Raw genomic sequence first — 14,841 nt, forward strand, 5'->3', positions numbered from 1 at the left:
ATCGGCAACTCCACGCCCATTACGTCCAAATTACATGGACAAGACATGCTGGAATCGCAACACTTGCAGGACCCCTGGTCGAGGTGGTCTGCTGTTGTACGGCGACCAAAGTTGGTCCAACGAAGCTGGTTCTGGATCTGGGCCGTTCGTTGTCTTTCCGATTACTTTACCTCTTGTCGTTCTTCCTGATGCTCCGGATTCTCTCGTCCACCAACCTCATGCCAGATGCCGAATATCTGCCGTCGCAAATTCAAGGGCCAGGCCGAGGTTTTCGACATGTCGCCAGATGGAGCTCAGCTGGAGCACAATGATGCTCGTCGCTGGATCTCGCGCGAGATGCTCCACACGTCGACACACGTTCCGCCGCGGAACGTCTCCATTTGCCCTGCTTTTTTCTGGGGGTCTCTTTTCCTTTGGTGTAATTCCTAATGGGGCCCATTCGGGAACTTCCCTGGGGGGAGGGGGTCCTCGATGCCATGACCGAGCAAAAAAAAAAAAAACTTGCGTAAGGTAAAGATGGAGTACCCACGCTGCAAGTGTCCAGATTCCCGCAGAATACCCTTTTTTTTTTTTTTTTCTGTTCGTGTCGCGCGTCTGTCTGCCATACTGCACCTATTTGCATGTTGCTGCACAAAAAAAAAAAAAAAAAAAAAAAAGACAGAGTTTTTCCCAGCTTGTCCCATCCGACAAAAGCGGGCTTGCAACACTCGGCAGACTTTTAGTGCTGCCGGGGGCGCAGAGGCGCCTGTGTGCAATTGGTGTGTGCCGGATGGATTCCTTGTGCTATGACGTGTAGCGCGCGTAGTAAGACAAGGTTCGCACCGCGAGGAAAGGATGGGAAAAGAATACACTTACGCCTTCCCCATCCGAAGACCACCTCCCTCTCAGTCAGTATCTGACCCTCTACCAAGCCTGAGCCCGAGATCCAATGTATCCAAAGGCAAAGGTGTATCCGTGGAGCAGGTACCGAAGCTGAACCATCTGATCTCTGGACGATGTATCTTTTGGCTGTTTCCTGTCCGTCTTTTGCACTGCGGTTCGCCTGTTAATGTAGGCGAGAGAGTACTTTCGTCTCACCCGACTTATACCTGCCCGTCTACTTGTTGGTGTTCCCTTTTCTCTTCCCTGTGACTTTTTGCTCGCTCTTTCTCTCTCTCTCTCCCACAGTTCGAATGTCCCGAGTTGCAGCAAGGCTCAAACCAAGTGGGTGAAGTGTGGACATCCAATGGCCACACACATCCTTTCGGTACGAAAGTACCCTCGTCCTGTTCGGCTGTTCCCTACCACCACTCCATCTTCTTTGCTCTCACTCTGCTCTCATCCCGTCTGAAAGAGGAGGGGTGGGCTCACCGGGCACCGTGCTGGCCCATGGTCCAGACGCAACAAGTACGCAGTTAGTAACTCTACGTACCTTTTTTTTTTGTCGTCTGGTCCGACGGCTGTCGGTCCAAGGCAGTCGGACCTGGACATGAGAGGCGTAGACAGTAGGCAAAGTGGTGGTGAATGGCTAAAGGAACGGCAGCGGCGCGAGGGAACGAGTGAGGAGCGGTTGCCGTTGCCGTGGACTGGACCGTAGAAGGCGGGAGTTGCAGAGCTTCTGGGAAAGCTGAACCATGAAGGGGGGGAGGAAGGACCAAACGATTTATAACCAGCTTCTCCCTCTCCCTCTCCCTCCTCGTCCCTCTTCGATTTCGCCATCGATACCTTGTTATTTCGACATTCACGATCCCCTACATACCACATTTTTGTTGTTTAGCCTACGCGACAAGAGCTTCTCACAACCGCTGCCAATTAAGTCCCCAAGAAGCTCTGCAACTTGCTTCCTTGCCTTTAACCGTTACCCGTTCACCCCTTGCCGGATTCTACCATCCGTCTTCCCCGTGGCGGTGTTCCATTTCCAGCAAATCCCATAGGAGACTTCCCCATCTTTGCTGCTGAGGTGCTTCATCATGGCTATCACGCCTTCGAAGCCAATCTTCTGCGCGACCCACCCCAGGGCCTGCTCTACAGCCTTTGAGAGAGTGAGATTTCCCAATCCCATAACGCCTGTTGGCTTGTTTTTGGCACTGCTCGTTCTGTCCCCTCCCTCCTGGCGTCCCTGGTGTCTGGGACACGAGCGAGCACGCAATCCCGCCGGACCCCAAAAAACGAACAAGGTTCAGGGTGCCTGAATTGTTTTCCTTTTGGGGGGGTGAGAGAGAGGACCTGCCTGGCGGGAAGAGAGAGAGAGGGGAGGAACCTGTGGTGTTGAGCAAAATTGCCACGGGTTCGTTATTGCTTGTGCAACGAAACCACCATCAGCTCGATGCTGGGGTACTTCTGGACAGCGAGCGCATGTGAAGAAAGGCAGGATTAGCTAACATGGCAATTTCCCATCGTTCTAGGTGTTTATGAGCCGCCGGGACAAGCTGGCATGTGTACATGAGCCGTTTGGCGATGCGTTCTACTATGGCCCTGAGCGGACTGGTGAGCGATTTGAAAACGACGCCGAGGGCAGAGAGAAGTCTGGCTTCGCCGAGACAACCTATGCCGATGTCCTAAGGCAAATTGAAGAGGCCGGCAAAGATGTATGTTTTTCCCTTTCCCCCTAATTCCCTTTCCCCTCCCAAAGACATACCTGCCCCTCATTATGAGGTCGTTGTCTTTCCGATCGCGATCTCACCCGCACACCCCTCCACACTATTCCGCCCATCAAAACCCCCCCCCTACGAATACGCTACTCCCCCAACCCCTGGCAATTGAGTTGCATAGCTTCTGCGAACCCCCAGTCAAAACCACCGTCATTTCCAAACTTGCCATTCCACGTCCGAAAATGATTCAATTTTCGGTCGGAGGTGCTCTTCGAACCTTCAAACAGAGCTTCTCGAAACTCTGGATTGATTTCGATTGAAGCGGCGTTTGATGGCTGGGGGTCCTGGCGTGCACCCGGGGAAGCTCTGCAACGCTGCCGCTGCCGCTGCCGCAATGTCGCGCATCGCCGCTCAGCGTTCCCCGGTACCCTTGCGGAGCTCTTAGAGTCGCGACCGACGTCGCATTAGGCCTATTGCTCAACACCACCACCACAGACCATGATGATGCTATAATCCAATTACCCAGATAACTAACACCCAACCACAGAAGCGCGCTTTCATCAAGGACATGGCCTACTACATCCTGCCGCCCAACCAGCAAACCGCCTCCATCGCCCCGTCCGCCGGCAACGCAGCCGAGCCCAGCAACCCCACCGTTCTCCCTCTGAGCATCCTCCGCAAGTTCCAGTGGACGTTCCTCATCCGCCACCCGCGCCGCTCCATTCCCTCGTACTACCGCTGCACCCAACCGCCTCTGGACGCGGTGACTGGCTGGACAAACTTCAACCCGTCTGAGGCTGGCTACGAGGAGCTTCGCCGCCTCTTTGACTATCTGATTCGCGAGCGTGTCGTTGACGAAAAGGACTTGCTGGTCGTCGATGCTGATGACATGCTTGACGACCCCGAGGCCGTTATCCACGCCTACTGCGCCCACGTTGGTCTTGACTTCTCCGACAACATGCTCAACTGGACCGACGAGGACACCAAGGTTGCCCAGGAGAAGTTTGCAAAGTGGAACGGCTGGCACGATGATGCCATTGGCAGCACGTCGCTCAAGCCGCGCGACAAGAAGCATGTAAGTCACCCCTAGCCTCCCCCTCTTAGCTGGTGCTTTTTGTTGTTTTGTTCCTCTCCCAAAAACGAAAATTTCCCCAGAAAGAGATTGGATCTAAAAAAGGACTTGCCTGTTGTTTGGGCGCTTTTGAAAACACTTCTTGAACTCGCTGGATATTTTTTTGCCTTTTGGCGTGGCGGACGAACACACTAGTACTAGTGTGGGGTATATTTCGCAGCATGCTAATTCCCCGCGAGAAAAAGGTTATCACCCGTGAGTCTGAAGAGGCTGAATGGCTCAAGAAGTACGGCGAGAAGGGCCTCAAGGAGATTCGCGAGTGCGTCGACGCCAACGTCAAGGATTACGAGTACCTCAAGAAATTTGCCATTCAGATCTAATGCCCTTTCGTGTACGGATTTACACGTACGGGTATACAGCGTACGGATACACAACGTACACCTTTAACGAAGTTGATGACCAAGAAACGCCCACTTATCAATAAGGGGGGGTTTTTATATATACATGCATGTTTTTACTATAAAGACGGGAATCGGGTTTCTTATTTGAACGAAACAGTTCGATATAGGGACATAGGGAAATTGGGGGGTTTTCTACCAGGGACCTTGAAATCGGTCCATCATGGGTTCAATGTAACCGTATTGATACAATAGTCTACATGGCAATGCCAATAGCTAGCCACTTCTAGCAGGACTGTGTATATGGCTTGCAACGTCTTTTCTTCCTGTGAACAAAAAACCCTGGCATCGCACAATACTCCACGTCCATTTTTCTTGATGTACACATTTTCCGTCCGTATTGTGATAAAACGTCCCAGCCAAAAATCTTACACAACAGGATGCTTGCTTGTCCCCTACCCCTGGCCCCCATCTCCCCAAGACGTTGATGGTTTATGCCTTGGTGTCAGCCTTACTGTCCTTGCTGTCCTCCGACGCAGGCTCCTTGACACTGAAGTTAGTGTCGTCCCCAGCTTGCTGCTCGGGCTCCTCAACCGCCTTGGGCTCCTCCTCAACAACAGCCTGCTCTGGGTCGAAATGGTTCGCCTCCAAGAGCGCCTTGACGTCCCGGAACAAGTCGTGCGTGACGTTGCCGGTCCACTCCTGCGCAAAGTTGCGGTCGTCCTCGTTGGCCCAGTATATCGTCGCGGGCAGAAGCTGATCGACGGCCGGCGCCTTGGTAGTGCCGGCGCCCTCTACCTCCTCTCCAGACTGGCCAGCGACGAGTTGTGTCTTGGCCGGCGGCGCCTTGGACCACTTGCGACCCGTCAAAGCCTCGCCGTCCTCGAGCACGGCCTTCTTCTCGCCTGCGCTGACGACGAGGCGGTTCCCGCGGCCGAAGCCGGCGAGGACGGCGGCCATGTCGGCAATGGAGTTTGCGCGCTGGTCGTTGAGGGCTAGGGAGCGCTCGTGGCGGTTGCGGACGATTTTGCGGACGCTGACGAGGTCCTCGGGGGTAGTAGCAGTGGCCTTTGTACCGTCGGTGGAAGCGGCGTCGTTGTCTTCCTCGCCGGCAACGGAGTATTTCACGTCGTCTACGGCGGCGGCATCGTTCTTCTTCTGTTTGACGCCCCACGGCTTGATGGGCTTCGGCTTGAGGAGCTCGGTGCGATGCTCCCTGTAGAGGAGGTCGTCTTCCCAGGCGAGCTCGTGCATGCGGCGGAACTCGCGGAGCTTTTGGAAGACGGATTGGCCTGCTGCGCCGGCGCCGGCGGGGAGCTGGATGAGGGCCATTGGTTCCCAGTAGTCGCGGCGGAGTTTTGCGGGTTTGGATTTTTTGCCGTTGAAGGGGAGTTGTTTGAGGGCGCGGTGAGACTACGGGAGGTGAGGTGGTGATGTTAGCTGAGCTTGTTCTACGTCTAGATGCGGAAAGTTGCATCTGCTCCTCCATTGATGCCCCATTGACATGCAACAAGACCCCAAAGACATACCTCGAGCTGCTTCGTGTGCGAGTAGATGACCTGGTTCGAGGTCAGGTGGCTCCAGACCCAAATCTGCTCGCCGTGGCCCGGCTCAAAGTTGGTGAGCTCATGCTGGGGCGTCCTGCGTCGCGATCGCGTGTGGCCATGCCGTATGCTCGTCCGGGCGACGCCAAAGGACAGTTTTGAGAAGCGAAATACCGGGACCGAGTTCATCGTTGCTGTAGCTGGCGGACGATCGGTCGGTCGATGGGGCGTATCGTTCGTTCGTCGTCGTCGTCGTCGTCGTCGTCGTCGTCGTCGTCGGCAATCCCCCTAAACTTCTCGGGTCGGGCAAGCTTGACAAAATTTCCCGAAGCTCTGGAACCTGTCCCCCAGGCCCGCGCCGATGGTGTGGCTGATTTGTGGCTTGACTTTCGAGGTCACATGATATCAATATGCATCAGCCACATCGGACTAAACGTTCCTTGGCCATCTTATCGATAACTTTGATAAGACGAAAGGAGACTGACGGCGGGTCCGTGCGCCCAAGTTGCGAACCCCGCGGTTTGGGCTCGGCCGGTGCTCAGATTCTAGTGACGTCGCGCGACTTCCACCAGGTTCTGGTCGCTGCCCTACAACTTCCCGGCCTTGCCAGCGCATGCTGGATCAGTCCATCCCCTTGGCCCACTTCCCGGTTTACAGTCTGGATGAACCTCATCCTGCAAGCATAAATTCAACACTGCAATCGAGTCTTCAGCTGCTCTTCCTTCTCAAATCACCAAGCTAATTCTTGCACATATTGAGATACCCAACGTTGAATGATAGACTCTTCAACTTGAAGCCATCCTGAGCTTCCCCCTACAACCACTCACATACAACCACTCTTAATTACCTACCTCACCCTTTACGAAACAAAACCATACAACCACACACAATCGATACCACATCTACATCACCAATATGAATTCACGAATGGAATTCACCGACAGAGGCGAGAAGGCCGTGCAGGATGCCATGGCCCTCGCGGAGCAGTACGCCCACTCTCAACTGCTCCCCGTTCATCTCGCCGTCTCCCTCCTCGACCCCCCAGCAGACCTATCAAAGGATCAACAAAACGGCCCGCCGCAGACGTCCTCCATGTTCCGACAAGTCATTGAGCGCGCCCACGGCGACCCGCAACTCTTTGACAGGGCGCTCAAGAAGACGCTCGTCCGCCTGCCGAGCCAAGACCCGCCACCGGACCAGGTCTCCGTCGCACCCACATTCCACGCCGTCCTCCGCAAGGCACAAGAGCTGCAAAAGACGCAAAAGGACTCCTTCATCGCTGTCGACCACCTCATCCAGGCCCTCGCCGAGGACCACACGATACAAGCCTGCCTGCGGGACTCCAACATTCCCAAGGCCAAGCTGGTGCACGATGCCGTCACCCAGATTCGCGGCACGAAGCGGGTGGACAGCAAGAACGCCGATACCGAGGAGGAGCACGAGAACCTCGCCAAGTTCACCATTGATATGACGGCCCTGGCCCGTGAGAAGCAGCAAGACCCGGTCATTGGCCGTGAGGAGGAGATTCGCAGAGTCGTGCGCATCTTGTCCCGCCGGACGAAGAACAACCCGGTCCTCATCGGTGAGCCCGGTGTCGGTAAGACTACCGTCGTCGAGGGTCTCGCCCAGAGAATCGTCAACCGCGATGTGCCCGACAACCTCAAGGCCTGTAAGCTGCTGTCACTCGACGTCGGCGCTTTGGTGGCCGGAAGCAAGTACCGCGGAGAATTCGAGGAGAGAATGAAGGGCGTCCTGAAGGAGATTTCGGAGTCCAAGGAGATGATTGTCCTCTTTGTCGACGAGATCCACTTGCTCATGGGCGCCGGCTCCTCTGGTGAGGGCGGCATGGACGCCGCCAACTTGCTCAAGCCCATGCTTGCCCGTGGTGGGCTGCACTGTATCGGTGCGACGACCCTCGCCGAGTACCGCAAGTACGTCGAGAAGGACGCCGCTTTCGAGCGTCGTTTCCAACAGGTTATCGTCAAGGAGCCTTCCATCGCCGAGACCATTTCCATCCTCCGCGGTCTCAAGGAGCGTTACGACAGACACCACCGCGTCACCATTCTCGACAACGCCCTGGTAGCGTCTGCCAACCTCGCCGGCCGCTACCTCACCTCGAGAAGACTTCCCGATTCCGCCATCGACCTGGTCGACGAGGCTGCTGCTGCAGTTCGCGTCGCCAGAGAGTCGCAACCCGAAATCATTGACTCTCTTGAGCGCAAACTCCGTCAAATCATGATTGAGATTGCTGCTCTGGAGAAGGAGAAGGACGAGGCGTCGCAGACTCGTTTGGTCCAGGCGAGAAAGGACGCTAAGAACGTCGAGGAGGAGCTAGAGCCTCTACGCCAAAAGTACCTCAGCGAGATCAAGAGAGGTGAAGAGATTCACTTGGCCAAGACGAAGCTCGATGAGCTCGAGAAGCGTCTTGAGGATGCCGCCAACGCAGGCAACCACGCCAAGGCAGCCGACCTCCAGTACGGCGCCATTCCCGAGCAGCGTGCCGTCATCAAGGAACTGGAGGCCAAGAAGGCCGCTGCCGACGCTGCTCTCAACGCATCAGGTCAGGACCACGGCGCCATGGTCACTGATGTTGTCACCGCCGATCACATCAACGAGATTGTGGCCCGCTGGACCGGCATTCCCGTCACCCGCCTTAAGACTAGCGAGAAGGAGAAGCTCGTCCTCATGGAGAAGCAGCTCGGCAAGATTGTCGTTGGTCAAAAGGAGGCTGTCCAGGCCGTCGCCAACGCCATCCGTCTGCAGCGGTCTGGTCTCAGCAACCCCAACCAGCCGCCCAGCTTCCTGTTCTGTGGTCCATCCGGTACCGGTAAGACGCTCCTCACCAAGGCGCTCGCCGAGTTCCTCTTCGACGACTCCAAGGCCATGATCCGCTTCGATATGTCTGAGTACCAGGAGCGCCATGCCCTCAGCAGAATGATTGGTGCTCCCCCAGGATACGTCGGACATGACGCCGGCGGCCAGCTCACCGAAGCTCTCCGCCGCAAGCCCTTCTCTATCCTCCTCTTCGACGAGGTTGAGAAGGCTGCCAAGGAGGTCTTGACTGTCCTCCTCCAGCTCATGGACGACGGCCGCATCACCGACGGACAAGGCCGTGTCATTGACGCCAAGAACTGCATCGTCGTCATGACCTCCAACTTGGGCGCCGAGTACCTCACAAAGTCCACCAACCGCGAGGGCAAGGTCGACGCCACCACCCGCGAGCTCGTCATGAACGCCCTTCGCAACTGGTTCTTGCCCGAGTTCCTCAACCGTATCAACTCGACCGTCATCTTCAACCGCCTCACCCGCCGCGAGATCCGCAAGATTGTCGATATCCGCTTGCAAGAGATCCAGAAGCGGTTGGAGGGCAACGGCCGCAAGGTCTACATTGACGTCTCGGAGGAGGCCAAGGATTACCTCGGCAACGCTGGCTACTCGCCCGCCTACGGTGCTCGTCCTCTGTCCCGCTTAATTGAGAAGGAGGTTCTCAACAAACTGGCCATTCTCATCCTACGCGGCAACATCCGCGACGGAGAGAACGCCCGTGTCGAGCTTATCAATGGCAAGATGGTGGTGCTGCCTAACCACCAGGACAGCGAGCTCGACACTGACGACGAGGACATGGATGAGGAGGATGCTGTTGACGAGCTAGTCGCCGATGAGATGGATGAGGATATTTACGATTGAAGCGAATAAGACAACAGAATGAAGTCTAAAGACGAAGGAGATGATTCACGAAAGCATGATTGTTAGGATTGATTGGGGTGTTTTTCAGTGTAGAGATATAAACTCTAGAAAGAGAGCATCAGGCGTTTAGGGACTAAAATGGGTCAGGCATTGTAGGATTCTTCTTTTATATGCGTTGTAAATAGGTTATAGAACTATAAAAGTTCAATGAACAAAACGTATGAAAACAACTGAGTATGCCCAAAGAGTGAGGATATCCAGTGATGGGAACAAAGTGCTAGGAGGCGGGAAACTGATTTAGGAAGCAGTATTGATGGGCTTTGCCTTCAAATCTATGATCAGTTGAGCTTGAAGATACTCACGTCAACACATAACATCCAGAGGCAGACTATCGTCGGAAGGGATGGGAGACAAGTTTGCAAGTAGTCTATAGAACCGGAAAAGTTCAATGGAACATGTTTCATACATTGATCTGGACAAACACAATACTCCAACGAGACAAGGGGAAAAAGTCCTCATGTGCCCCCCCCCCCCCCCCCCTCCAAGAACCATTCATAAAAGATCCGCGATAGCAAGCGCCTCCTCTTTATCACGGACGATCAGGACAAACTGGGCTGGGGTGATGGCAATGTCTCTTGGTCCAGAGTTTGATGTATACATCCATCTACATACAACCTTACTTGACAACGAGTGGGCTACGATTTTTGAGAACTAGTATAAGGACCGAGAGATGTAGTCTACCGAGGTGAACTCTTGCTTGCACGTCTTGTGTTCGGGACTCGTGGGAACGGTGTTTTTGGTGTTTCACTGCTTGTAAACGTAATCAAGATAATGCAATGTTGCCCAAGACTGAGGATATCTAGTGAGCTGAGGGGAAGATGGCGTTGAAGGGATGTCGAGAAGGACAATCAAGAGATGTTTTTTGATAGTAAAGCTCTACTCAGTTTTAAAGTTATTTGAGTTAGTAGGACTGTTCTACGAGGTTGATGGCCACAAGAGATGAGAGACTGTTTTCGGGGCACGTGGAAGACGACGTCTTCTCTGTTGAAACTCAAAACACATTCGTTGGTTAGGTGTCAAAGATGTAAGGGCAACCAGTATAGCAACTAGGAATGACGGACAAGTCTTGGCAAGGTGGAGGCATCAAGTATCTTCACCGTGAAATATCCCCTTCAAGATGTACATTTGGCACCGTTGAGATTGTAGCAAAGTAGCTCTTAAGTTGATTCTCAACCTCCCATGGGAATGTCGAGAGAGATCCTGGTGTTCCAGGTCCTGGGAACAACACTTCAAATCCATACCTTACGAATGAAGCGGGGGCTACTTCCATGGCCGACCAAGAAATGTAGGACAGGTGTCGTGTAGCAACACCTAGCATGCCAAGCGATCATGATATCTTCTGGTTTGTTCTGGCCATCACACCTCACATGCAGTGTTCGTGACAGACGCATGCTTAGGAACCCCGTAGCTATTTCTAGCGGGGTGTCGGGGACGGCTTGCTCGATATCAAGAAGACCTACCAAGGTCATGATAACGCCCTCGTAAATATCCACGCGAGGTAGCTATTGGCGCCGGATAGCTATTCAAAGCGCCAACGTTGTTTCGATAATCTGGGCGAACCGGTATTTTGGGAATGATCCAGGTCTCTGGGCTGGTCGATACATCACCCTACCTCGGGGTAGTGTTTCAACCCCCCCTCATCGCATCAACTCGATCTTTGTTCTGCTGATCAGCGAGCGCATGCCCCTCTTCCTGCTCCAAGGCCTCGCATGGTCGCATGGAAAACACGCCCTTGTTTGGTTTAGTTTTCTCATGGCTGGGACGGAGAACCATTCTGCCCACTCAACGCCACGCATACGCGGTACAACGGTTTTCGTGGCCTTGGATTCTCTTCATGACTGGAGCCTTCTCGTGAGATCTGCGAAACTAGTCGCGGGGGAGGGATGACGGATGAGGTCGGGGCCAAGATAGGATGCTATTTTTACCCGAGAGGACCCCGGTGATCGCCCTGGTCGGAGAAGGGGGGACCCACGACGGGGAAGTTTAGCCTCCGTTGTGCCCCCCCTTCCCTCTCTGAGCCTCACGAAAGCAAGCCCGGGGGCCAGGACATGACTGTGGCGGGCCCCCTCCCCGAACCTGGGACCGTTGTGCATGAGCTGATAGATTATCTAGCCAAGTACCGAAGCCACCGCGCCTTTTTCACTCGTTGCACAGCGGGCCAGAATGAGCTTGGGGCCGAAACTGGTCCCCGTGGTCGTGAAGAGAAAGAGGGCCGCAACGGCGGTGCGGGCAACGAGCTGCGAGTGACGGCCGACCGATCATGCCGTAGGCGGTAATGCATTGAGGCTGCGCGGCGGAACGCGTCACTCGCACAACGGACGTGGCGGAAGAGGGCTCTGGCGCCAGTTTCGGCGGAGGCCGCGGAGTAAGTTGAGGCTGGAAACCTGGAAAGGTCCGTGTCGTGTTGCACATGTATAGGTAATGTAGGTAGGGCACTTCATCCTGAATCTGGGACGAGAAAGGAGGGGGGACGATGTCCGATGTTCGCTGAGTAGAGGCCACAGAGCGTATATGAACGAGAAGAAGGGCCTCCTTGTCCACTCGAACCAGAGGCGGAAAGCCTCGACACAGGACTGGGTGGGGGCCACCACGGAAAAGTGCGAGTGAAACGGGCTGCTGCAGGTGGCGGACGGGGACACTCTCATCGGCCAGCTCAAAGGGGCAGCGGCTGGTGTGTGTAGGTAGGTATTCGTATGTTGGTTGATGACCGATCCGAGTCAAGAGCTGCGATGGCAGCTGTCTCTCACCAAATCAAGAGGTCTGGAGGTGAACGGGACGGAAGGACGGAAGCTTGGCCAATGGGCCCCAAAGGATTTGTCTTGGGATGGAAGACAAGCCATCGTTCAACCCTTGAACGTTTGATAAAGGTTGATTCAGTGCGTAGCAGCGCAGCATGCGCAGATTGTGAGTTTTTTCTTTTCTTTTTTCCGACACGAGGCCTTGCCAGCATTCAAGTCGCGCGTCTGAAGCGTCTTTTCCCAAAGCAGAGGATCAGCTCGTCCCCTGGCCTAATCGGGCGATCTTGCGGGCGGCTGCCGGCCCAGGAGCCGGAGACAAATACCGGGCCATATTAAGACACTGCATACCAGATCTGTTGAGGTCTGTACAAACATCCGTAGAGACCGTCGAAGTGCCCATGGTATCTGTCCGTAATCGTGTTGATAGCCGCCATTCGAACATCCAACAGCATTGAGTATCTATGCCCCGTAGCCCACAGCGAAATACGAGGGGATGCATTGGAAGGGGGTTGCGTTGTAGCGGGAGCCGTTGGCGGCAGATCGTGGCGTGGGGCGTGTGCATGGTCGTCCGTAGGTAGCGAGCGTTGCAAGGATAAGCAAGACTAAAGCCCTGTTTCAGAATTTTTAGCAGATCCTCTGACAAGCGTCGTCCGAGGTTGTCATTGGAGGAGGGCCAGGGGGCGACGAGCTGGAGCATAAATGACCAGCATCTCCATCACGCCTTTGCAGTGTTGCACCTGGCCGGCCCTGGGTGAAGCTGGGCCTTGGCCGTCGATGTCAATGGCCCCATTGGGTAACACGTCGCAAGCTTTGCTGTCTGTCTGTCCGTCTGTCTGTCTGTTGGTGGCCACCTCCCCCTTTTATTTGGTGAGTGAAAGTATCTTTTGCTGCACCGATGATTCGACAAAGTACCGTGGGCTACCGTAGGTGCAGAAGGGGCCGTGTTCGAGTCAGGTCGCGATGTGGTGTTGTAATCTTGAACGCAGACAGTACGTCAACTTGATGCTCAATCAAGTCAAACTGGAAACCGAGGTAGAGAACCATCGAGGTTCTGTCCTTCGTCGTATTCGTAGACGGCCATGAACTTCAATTGAAGGTATCCAAAGCTGTGGTTCGCGATGGCGGAGGGCAACCCCTGAAAGGACACACAGCCGCTTGGACTGGCTTGATGGACGGCGCGCCTTGGACATAAGCCGGGGGTATTGGTGGCTTGTGTCAATTTAACCGTGACAGCAAGTCAAGCAGTCTGTCAGTTGCTGCAAAGGCAATTGCCAATCACGGGCAAAGTCTTGATTGAAGATGTTCAGCGGTGGCGTCCGAGGTTGAGCATCGTTGAATGAATTTCGTCATAGTGATTCGGCAATAAAGTGCTCTTTTCTTTGCGGAACAGCATCAAGATGCGAACTCGATATTGACACAGCCTGCGACTAAAGCGCGGGCAATTGAGTTGCCACGGGCTCTCGCTGTCCCCGCAATCCCTTGTCTTGGAGGCTTGTTGAAGCCGCAGTTTCCGGAAAGAGTCGACGGACTGACACGGCCGGCCTAGACACCAAGATGTCGCGGCTATACGACCTGGGCTCGTCTTGAGAGGGCAACTGGTTTGGTGACCGGCAAGGTTCTGCAGCGCACTGCAACTCTGAGCCCCCAAGAGAACATCGGGAGCTGGACATGTTCTTCCGAGGGGGATAGTGCAGCGTGGGCATGGTGCCTTGCTAGTGCAGCCCGGGTGGTTCGTGGTTGTGAATCGGATCGAGACTGTCAAGTCAGTTGGGCCCCCAACCGCAGTTGACGACAGGCCAGATCCCTCTACTTAAATCGGTGGGGAGCCAGTCGGCTACTCAACTTGGGTGGAAGATGAGGCGAAGTTGTGTGAGTGCTAGATGGGGATTTTGCGCCAGCATGTAGTATGCACTTTGGAAGGGTCAGCATCCTGGCGGGCATGGAGGGATGACACATCTAGTGACAGTCTGAAGGCTTTATTGACGGTGGTCCCATTGCTTTGGATAAGGGGTACGGTGACACGGTCAGGGAGATGGAATGGGCGTGCTGTGAATGGAGGGAGTGAGTATCGATGGAAGTCCCTGGCAGAGAGGTCGGTTCCATGGGTAGTATGGCATCGCCGGCCGCATCTCTTGCAGCTGAGGTGCTCAGTCCAGCTCGGAAGGGACGATATTAGTACGTGGAATAAGAGCCGGGATTCTCTTTTCTCCTGGCCGTAAGGCTGCCGGGCACGGCGTCGACGAGAAGCTCCTCTGAGTTGCCTAAGTTCCGTGCGACGCTTGAGATGGCAGTCAGCCCATGCCAACGATATTGCGCGAAGAATGAAAGCGTGTATCTGTCTACGTAACCACTCGAGGAGCGGACTGGGTGTAGTGGTGTAATAGGATTCCTGCATCGATTCTATCCGTAAGGCAAGGTAAGGAAGGTACAGTGAAGTAGTTAGTTGTATGTGGTCGTGGACTATTTGAGACGTTGTTGCGCCGTTTAGATTTGCCCAAAGTCGTTTAGCGGCATCATCGGAGTGCAAGCTCTCGGCATTCGACTTGCAACTGCCAACCTGGCACTTGAGTCTCGAAGGGGGGGTACGAAGTGCGGACCTGACGGGAACGGCGGACGCGGCGCACTCGAGAGTCTGAGGTCTTGCCTGTTGGTGTACGAAGTAATGGATCATGGATGGTGCTTGCTTGCCGCCTTCCATTCCATGTCGAACATTCCACGGACATGGGGATCAGAAGGTGCAAAGTTGGAAAAATTATGGAGAGCAAGTGTGGA

General features: G+C 54.7%; 3 protein-coding genes across 3 annotated transcripts; 2 read left to right on the forward strand and 1 right to left on the reverse strand.

Moving 5' to 3' along the window:
- Nucleotides 1-1,949: 1,949 nt before the first annotated feature.
- On the forward strand, nucleotides 1,950-4,022 carry BDP55DRAFT_554020 (P-loop containing nucleoside triphosphate hydrolase protein; the record flags this gene model as incomplete). Its single annotated transcript, XM_060569352.1, has 4 exons — nucleotides 1,950-2,021; nucleotides 2,385-2,567; nucleotides 3,118-3,645; nucleotides 3,882-4,022. The coding sequence occupies 4 exons, from the start codon at nucleotides 1,950-1,952 to the stop codon at nucleotides 4,020-4,022; spliced, it is 924 nt and encodes a 307-aa protein (XP_060428518.1).
- Nucleotides 4,023-4,532: 510 nt separating this feature from the next.
- Nucleotides 4,533-5,773, reverse strand: BDP55DRAFT_694598 (transcriptional regulation of mitochondrial recombination-domain-containing protein; the record flags this gene model as incomplete). The annotated part of the gene is made up of 4 exons (XM_060577372.1): nucleotides 4,533-4,583; nucleotides 4,635-5,076; nucleotides 5,215-5,453; nucleotides 5,570-5,773. The coding sequence occupies 4 exons, from the start codon at nucleotides 5,771-5,773 to the stop codon at nucleotides 4,533-4,535; spliced, it is 936 nt and encodes a 311-aa protein (XP_060428519.1).
- Nucleotides 5,774-6,349: 576 nt separating this feature from the next.
- On the forward strand, nucleotides 6,350-9,495 carry BDP55DRAFT_176986 (hsp98-like protein). The gene has a single exon (XM_060565788.1). The coding sequence runs from the start codon at nucleotides 6,500-6,502 to the stop codon at nucleotides 9,269-9,271; it is 2,772 nt and encodes a 923-aa protein (XP_060428520.1). The 5' UTR covers nucleotides 6,350-6,499; the 3' UTR covers nucleotides 9,272-9,495.
- The last annotated feature ends 5,346 nt before the right edge of the window (nucleotides 9,496-14,841 follow it).

The sequence above is a fragment of the Colletotrichum godetiae genome (genome assembly GCF_030913485.1).
Source record: "Colletotrichum godetiae strain CBS 193.32 chromosome Unknown BDP55scaffold_25, whole genome shotgun sequence".
Classification (NCBI taxonomy): domain Eukaryota; kingdom Fungi; phylum Ascomycota; class Sordariomycetes; order Glomerellales; family Glomerellaceae; genus Colletotrichum; species Colletotrichum godetiae.

What these genes read in the sequence shown, in the direction of transcription:
- BDP55DRAFT_176986 (XM_060565788.1), top strand. Translation starts at nt 6,500, where the DNA reads ATGAATTCACGAATGGAATTCACCGACAGAGGCGAGAAGGCCGTGCAG.